The sequence below is a fragment of the Saccostrea cucullata genome, unplaced genomic scaffold (assembly GCF_032062105.1).
Source record: "Saccostrea cucullata isolate Sc308-1 unplaced genomic scaffold, CSIRO_AGI_Scuc_v1 ctg794, whole genome shotgun sequence".
Classification (NCBI taxonomy): Eukaryota; Metazoa; Mollusca; class Bivalvia; order Ostreida; family Ostreidae; genus Saccostrea; species Saccostrea cuccullata.
The window spans coordinates 100,842-110,000 of NW_026929297.1; the positions used below are offsets into that span (position 1 = coordinate 100,842).

The 9,159-nt window shown below is 32.8% G+C and overlaps 1 protein-coding gene across 1 annotated transcript in view; it reads left to right on the top strand.

Annotated features, from left to right (window-relative positions):
* LOC134280367 (uncharacterized) overlaps positions 1–9,159 on the top strand; it is a 46,670-nt gene that overhangs the window by 23,043 nt on the left and 14,468 nt on the right. Inside the window, exon 14 of the mRNA XM_062762774.1 lies at positions 8,845–8,886. Coding sequence (XP_062618758.1) covers positions 8,845–8,886 — 42 coding nt within the window. The remainder of the gene's footprint in view (positions 1–8,844; positions 8,887–9,159) is intronic.

Consider the following 9,159-nt stretch of genomic DNA (forward strand, 5'->3'; position numbering starts at 1 on the left):
GTGCTAAAATTAAAATAATTAAAAAATTACCATAGAACTGTTCTTTGTATTAAACAAAAATTTAATGGCCAAATTGCCATTGATATAGAATTTAATAGGTGCAAAATGAGTGCGGGAATCAAGAGTTAGAGTTCGTAGTTCTTTATCAAAACTTTAAATTTAGAGAAATGTAGGAGCTGGCAGTTAAGCGTGTTCAAAATTCAATGCTTTCTTACATAATATTATTTATGCCTTAAGGTATCGTACAGCTCAACAAAGTTTTTGAGCTCACATGGGTTTTCGCACAAATTAAGGTCACATTGTTATGATATAACATTGTGTATCGAGACAACAAAACACATTTTAAAAGTATTTGTTTACATAATTTGAGTTTAATTGCATTTAATAAAACATAATTCACACAAATCAATTGGTAGAACTTTGATATATTCATGGCTGAAAAATAACAACAATTATCATTTGAATTTTTGTAGTTTCTTGCCAGTTGTAACTGTCTTTTAATCCGTTCTTTTGAAAGCAATAGCTCTTGGCAGAAACGTAGACATGTGTACAGTACATCTACTGTAACTTGTATTTTCTGTTCATTTTAACTCTTTAACTCGGGCTGGTAATAGAAAATTTCACCTGTTTGAAGACCTGCTTTGTTAATAAGGTAGGATTTTTAAGAGTCAACTTCTAAAATCTAGAATCATGAAAGTTCCATCCCACTGCAAAATTTTAACGTTTCAAACCGTAAATGCAGAAGAATTTTCGTTTTCATAGGAGGAATTTACTATTTAAAAAAAAAATAAACAATACTTCATTATCGTACCCTCTAGTGTGGTTTCCTTCTGCAATATTATCCCTTTTCGGCGCTACGTTTCGACGAACCCAAGAGAAGTATGATAAATGAGCAAATATTTTTTAAAAATTCTCACCTTTAAGAAGAAAATGTAAAAAAGTCAACTACATGGGATCAAGTAAAGCTCGTTTTATACAATTTGTAAAAACATATGGTAGAATCCTATGGTCGAAACATCCTACCATTTATTTATGAATTCTCTTTAAAATTTTAAAAGACATTGATGCTCGACATTAGATATGTTATATACGAAGGTTTATGCCATTGTTCTGCAGTTCAAAAATGGTAATTTTTATAACAACAATGTGAACTTAATTTGTGCGGAAAACCATGTGAGCTTAAAAAGTTTGTTGAGCTGTATTTGTAACTTACCATGCATCCGAAGTTACAGTATTCTGAAACCTTTCACCGTTTTCACTTTCACCTTTCAAAGAATGACGTTGAATAGGGGCCTAGAATTAAAAAAAATATCCCTAGGTCTATACAAGTTTCAGTCTAATGTTAGTTCGAAAAAAAGCCTTTAACTGATTGTCACATATGTTTTAAAAGACGCAGATAGCAAAGATCTAATATTTTTCACCTGGTGATAGTCTTCTTTTCACCATTCCACATCAACAGTACGACGTCATATATTATGCGTCATCACTTTTAATGCAAATGAAAATTATTACTTCAAAGTAAAAAAAAATAAAAAGTACATATATAATTGTGTGATTTGATACTGCCTTTATTCAACTCGTTGAAATGGTGTGTATTCGCTCAGCAAGCCTCGATCGAGAATATACTCCATTCCAGCTTGCTAGACGTACTGGTTCCTGACGACAAAGCAGGTAACAAGATTGTCTTCATTTGTAAGGCTCATTATATAAATTGCATTCTAGAAGAACTTGGATTTGATTTTACAAGCGGTAATCCTACTTATATTCATACTTCTCTTTCTAAGGAAGAAATTCTTCAAAATTACGTGTCCGTTTTGAATACTTTTAATATTCCACAGAGCCAAAATGAAAATGAAATACCTTATATATATTGGATTTCGAAACTTCATAAGAATCCTTACAAACAAAGATACATTGCGGGTTCCATGGCTAGTAAATGTTCAACCAACCCTCTTTACTCCTCACTAAGACATTGACAGTGGTGAAGGAAAAACTTCAAGAGTACTCTGCAACTATATATTCAAGAAGTGGTGTGAATCAGATGTTAATACTGAACGATTCTGAAAAACTCTTGGATAATTTGAAATCACAAAATTTTACAAAAATCAACAGCTTAAAAATTGACGACTTTTCAACTTTATACACAACAATTCCAAACAACAAATTAAAATCCAGGCTTTTTTATTTTATTGACAGCTGATCTTTCAATAAAATGGAATTCATAAAGAGCTGAAGCCACGAAGTGCAAAAATATGCCCTGTTACCAAAATGAAAATAAAATAAAATTTTATTCTGTGATAGTTTAGACTTTGTGGGTTATGGCACAATTTATTTTTGAATGATATCTTTTCCAGTGTTTTTTATAGTCGTTTGAAATTGGTATCGTTTTCAAGTAAAATCTACATTGTACATGTATAACGACATGTTTTTGACGTTATTCATACACATATATATTGTAAGGTATGGTGTTAACGTTATTTAAATGAAAGTAATTATATCTACATTATTGGAAGGATCTGCTATAATAAACCCTACCTTAGAATTTGGATAATTTAATCATAGGACTGTTAAGAAGTTTTGAATCATGAGATAATACATGTAGCTAGCTAGTTTTTGCTTTGATTAAAAAGTGTCTAAATACTGTTATATATTGTCCTGTTAAATCAAAGGCAACTTTTTAAAATGATACATCAAGAGAAAATAGGGGGAAATTATTCACGGTATAAATATTAGCTGTATCCCGATATTGATTAATCCATAAAGCCACGAAAAAAATTAGAATTAAGTGTTCAATCTTTTCTTTTTCGGGGAGGAAGGTGAAATTATAGTAAATGCAACAGAAGGTTGTTTTATTAAGCGGTTGCTATTTTTGTGATCATTCAAAACACAAGGGCCATGCGTAATTTACATTTCCATGTGTACATGTATATACATGTATTTTTTGCCTATCATACGTAATTGTATGGACATGTTGTTTAAAATTATCCCTCAAACTTGCTGTACATATGGAAGGATATAATTTTGCCGACGAACCTTTACACGTTTTTTATCCTCAAGTGTTCTTTCTTGGGTAGATGCTCTAGGGTAGTGTACATTGCTATGCATACTGGAAATTCATTCGAGATTCATAGTCAAAGACGATTGACGGCACTTGTTTTGATAAACTGTAAATTAATTACCAAATCTATAACCGCTTTATTTAAACCTCTTTATACGCCAAAAGATGAACAGGCGCGGATCCAGAATTGTTTTCCAGTCAGAAAAATATACAACTCAGAAATCTCCTCTCAGGAAAAAAAAGCAAACAAACAAAACAAATCAACAACAACAACCCCTCCCCCCTCCCCCAATAAACAAAATAAACCCACATAAACTCCTTTCCCATGTTTCGGATTGTTTCCCCAATCGTCTCAAGACACGGTCTGGAGTCCGCAAACAGCTCTTTCCTAGGAATGGGAGAGTATGGGCATTTTGGTCGTGGTTTGCGACGATGATTGTGTTTTCCCATACATATAAAGCCATGACTTTTTATAAAAACTCAGATTCCAGGGTTTCAGTGTCATTTAGGAGGGATCCAAGGTCACTTTTACTTAGTTTAGTATTGGTATTTAAAATTCTGCAAATCCCGGTTCATTTAGATCCGCGCATGGATGAATACCGGGTATACAGAAAAAGGAGGTAACCTTTATAATTTACCAATTCGACGAATTCCTATCAAATCGCTGTCATCTCGGGGATAGAGAGAAAACTGTGAAAATCACACATCCTAAATACCAATCTAGCATATTTTAAAATTATGATCTTTCAAGGCAACGAATTTACATGCACGAGATAATTCTGATATTCTTGGACACCCCATGTATGAAATAAAAGCTGTAATTTTATATATAATGTTTGATACCCATTTTGAGCGGAAACTGGAATATATGTAATTCTGTTCAAGTGTAGATCAAGGCCAGCGATATGTTATGCAGTTAAAGATTTATGTTATATTTAGCAATAAGAAGATAAAAGATCACCCCAGCTGTTGTGATATGTTGTGAGAAAATAAATTACCCTACCTTTTGATCATAATAATCAAGTAAAACAAGTATTTATGAATGAAAACACCCAACCCCCGAAACACTATTGAATAGATTTATTTCACTTCGTCAGTTTTTCACTTGTAAAAAATTTTTTTTTTCGATTGTGCATGTAAGTATAAATTATCTAGATTTGCCCTTGCATCTACCTCCAACTAACTAACGACCTGTAGCACAGATTGCTTATGAAATATTTGAAAAACCTAAATATTTATAGCAAAGGGGGCGTTGCGAAAATATTTTAAAAATACGAGGGTTGTCCGTAAAGTTCGTGGACAACATTGATAATTAATGACAAACATTGGTAAAATATATTATTTTCATTTAATTCATGTTTAATTTTATTAATATGCAAGTTTTCAACAAAAACAATGCACAAATAGTTATATTTTTATCAGATTAAAAAAGAAAAACACTCATGCCCGGAGCACTAAAATGAGAATACTCAAGACGTTACGCTACATCAAAAGCATAATACGAATACAAGTAATTTTTCTCAACATAGTCACCGTTTAACTCAATACATTTCTTATGTCGCTTTAACTAGTCATAAATTTGTGCACAAATGCTCCGATTTCATACGTATAATATTTAACAATGCCTGTCGAATATCCTAGGCCTGCAATCATCCAACCTCTGTCCGCGTAAAGACAATTTTATTTACCGAAACACGGTAAAGTCACGTCACAAAACTCATTTTTTACCAGCACTGCAATCTAGGAATGATGATTTTCCTTCACGCATGTCATCCTGTGAACTGTTTCTTCCATACAAAAATATTGTATGCCACTTAAGGATACTTACCACAAACAAAAAATGGATGCACGGGTTGGTAGATATTTTTTGACTGATTTTGATTTGTAATGACATAAATAATAAATCCCTGAAATATAAAGAAATCGTAGGTTTTCCCCGGTGCTTAGATTTGAGATTTTATTTTGCCTTCTATATAATTCCATACAAAATTTTGCACAATTTTTTAACTTTATGACAAAATCTTAGAAAATTCTCCCACTCTACTTGGTAAACATTATTCAGGTTGTCAATTTAAATGCAAATCTATGAGAAATAATGCTGATTTCTGAAAAAAAGTTTGTTTGTGTTATTTATCCTTAAATACTAATGTACTGCTTCTTTCACTATGTTTCCCCGATTGTTTACGAAAAGTATTGATCTCTGTAAATGTTTATCCGATGTCTACGCAGAATTTTATCACTGCTCACTGCTCCACCTATTACAAAAACGTCCCTTTTTTGAAAAATACCGATTCATCTTCATATGTTCTAACTTTGATTGCTCAGTCATGTTACAACTTTGAACATTCAAATTTTGCAGGTTTGAAGAGATAACGTCTGTCAACGTCATAATGTAAAAGTCATCCAGATTTTCGCAGAATTTTATAAAATACAAATGAAATTTATAAAGTGATAAATAATTTTTTAATGAAAATTTTGCGGTGCTCTGGGTCTCCATTCCAAGTTTAATTATGAAGCATTAATTGTTATTAAACATTTGAAATTAAATAAGGTTTTACATTTTTTCAATTCATATTTAGGAAAGGATTAAAAATATGCTTATAATAAATATCAATGACGCAACTTTTATTTAATTCTTAGCTTGTCCAGGAATTTTACGGACAACCCTCGTACTGAATTCTAAGACACAACAATACGCTGACATATTTATGTATTTTATATTTTTACCACATGGAATTATAATTGTTTGAATATATATATTGATGAAAATATCAGTATTTACAGTATACATATGTACATACTTCGATAGCCTCCGTGCGAAACTAAGCACGGCATCATTAATAAGATTTTTGCTTTTGAAGCAAGATGAAAATTTACATTTCTACACCTGCATAAAATTATTTCAGAAGATTTTTTTAAAAAGTAAAATAGATCGATGGCTGATAATACGTATGTAAATTGCGGCTATTATTAATATGTAACAGTGCTGACTCTACCTCTCGTAATATTGTAAGGAACTTGAAATTGACATATACTCATCCAAGTTCAGGACTTTGTTTCGTGGAATTGCAGACAATTTAAATATGTCAATCCTTCTATTTCGTACATTATTTCTTTTTTTTTCTATTAATATTTTAGAAGCAAGGTAACACAATATTATTTTGCTTAATCAGACGTGATTATGATACTCCCTGTTTATACAGTGATGTGGATCCAGAATGGGGGGGGGGGGCGGAGGTTCCATTCTTTGAATTTGCTAAAAAGAGTCCCAAATTTTTGTTCTGCTCATGTAGTAACAAATGTAGGAATTCGATTGTGAAAACAAAATTGGATTTACGGGTTCGGAGATTTTAGATTTATTCTCTTGCCTTTGTCAAAAACTTTCAGGTACTAAGTTCATAATTTTTTCCCAGTCTGATGACTGTCCCACTTTTAAAACGATACTACATCCCTGGATCTTTTTATCTTTCTGTAAGCGTACGTTATAACAACTCTATTCCTCTTCAGTCCCCCTTCTGAGAAAAAATCTAGATCCGAGTCTGTTTCACTTAAGTATTTACAAGCTAGTAATCTTGTAATCATGTAAAGCAGCATTAAGATTTGTCTTTAGAATAATTGTAGTATCCTAGCTATAGTTAAATTATTTAAAACGAAGATAGTGTACAGATTTAAAACGAAAACAGGCGATTGAAAGGGGGTGAAATTGGAGATAATAGAAATAGACCTCTGTTAATAATTTGATGATATCGAGTAAAGTCTTAGTGATTCATCTTGAAAAAAAAATACTTATTTGAAAGAGTTTTTAAATGTTTAACAAAACTGGTGAATCTTTGCGACATCAAAATTTAAATGTAAAGTCATATTTCATATTGGTCACACGTGTGAACAACGATGATATTAAGCATGTAGATTCGTATCAGCAATATTTATACATATGGTAAGTATCTGTTGCCACACTTAATTTTGCGAAAATCTGTCGGCATTTTTGAAAGTTTTTATGAAACTGTCGCATCTTCAAACCATCGCACGTGCCTAACAGCGCGTTATTTAACAAAATGAGTTACGTAAGGAAAAAAGTATGTTGTCCTCTAATGATTAACGTATAATACTGGCCATAAATAGAAACTCGAATTTGTGAAAAACACAGGGCTAAATATGATGGTTCGTGGCTTTACCTCTTTACTTACCTCGTCATTTGTCATTTGCAAAAATATTTTGTTAAAACAGATTGTGATAGCGCACATAAGTACTCTGAAGTTGACATCAAGAAGATGCTTCGAGTTTCTGATTGACAATATCTATGTTGTTCTTGGAGACCAAGTATTCTAACAATCTATTGGAATTCCCATTGGTAAAAATTGTGTTTCGTCATTATTTTTATTCTCATAGAAAGCAGAACTTATACAAAATCTTATGCGAAAAAAAAAGAAATCACTTGCTGTGGCCTTTGACTCGACATTAAGATATATCGATGACCTATTGTCAATCAACAATGGTAATATCCATTCCTTTGTCGATACGATACACCCTGGTGAGCTTGAGATAAACAGTCTGACACTTCTGTTTCAAACTTGGAGTCGCCCGCGTGGCGCAGTGGTTAGAGCGTCTGCTCTAGAGTCGCGAAGTAAGGAGTCAATCCTTACGTCGCGGGTTCGAATCCCACTGCGGGACGTGGAGACCGGTCCTTCGGATGAGACCGTATAAACCGAGGCCCCGTGTCGCAGTAGGTGCTGGCACGAAAAAAATCCCTCACTGCTCAAAGGCCCTAAGTGCCGAGCATAGGACAAAATTTGTAGCCCTCCACCGGCAAGTGGTGGCGTCTCCATATGAGTGAAAAATTCTCGAGAGGGACGTAAAACAATATAAAATCAATAAATCAAACTTGGATATTTTACTTGAAATGACGCTAATGGTAATCTTGGTAATCTAACAACTAAGTTTTATAATAAACATGATGACTTTATCTTTTCTATCGTCAACTTCCCTTACTTATGCAGCAATATACATTCATTGCCTGTATTCGGGGTATGTATATCTCTGTTGATTCGATACGCAAGAGCATGCTCTACGTATAAAGAATTTCTAAAATGAGGTAAATTATTGACAAACAAGTTAACGTTGATGAAAGAAGAATATATGCGGTCTCGTTTAGAGTCATCATTTCGTAGGTACTATAGTCGATACAATGACCTTGTCAGCAGATACAATTTATCATTGAGTCAAATGCTGACTGACGTTTTTCATACCAATTCTAAGTCCATTATTGATACACTAAATTGCCGTTGGATTTGTCTGTTATTTTTCCTGATGGAGCACACAGCGGGTGTGACGGCAGGGGATGCTCACTCCTCAATGGCACCTGATCCCACCTCTGATGTTTTTGGGGTCCGTGTTTGCTATGCTTCTATTTTGTATTGTTTTGTGGACTTTGAGATTGAATTTTGTTCGTTATCTCAATATCCTTCCTACATAGCCAATATCAAATCACACAATACAGAAATCCTCTATTGATCATAGTCCATGTTTGCCTAGGATATTCTAGTTCATGTGCAGTTTCTTCATTAAAGTCGATGACGATCTAAAACAAACATATGCTGTGGTCTTTATTGAATTGTATTGTAAAGAAACGTTAATTGTAAGCCGTTAATATTAGATTTTAGTGTTTTAGTTGGATATACGTATCTATCACAAAATCAGCATTGAAAATAGGTGATTTATTTGCTGAAACCAAGTACGGGATCTAATGTGCTGCACTGTACTTCTACCTAATCTCTTTTCTCCCACAGATGAAAGTATTGAATTGACTGAACCAGATGAAGAAATGAAACGTTACTAATAAATAAAAGTCCCTTTATAGATCATACCATCTGTTATCATATTTTAACACCATTAATCTTTTCTTCTTCTTTTTTTCGTAATGCAGACGCATTTAATTAAATACTCTGAATTTAATAATCTGAGTTCATTTTATTTTAAATTAAAGCCTGATAATATTATATATTTTTTTAAAGTCAAATTTTGAAGTTTTGGAGTACATTTTATTTTGAATATATTCTTTGGCTTATTTCTATGTAAATATGTATTGTGGCAACGCACTTTGA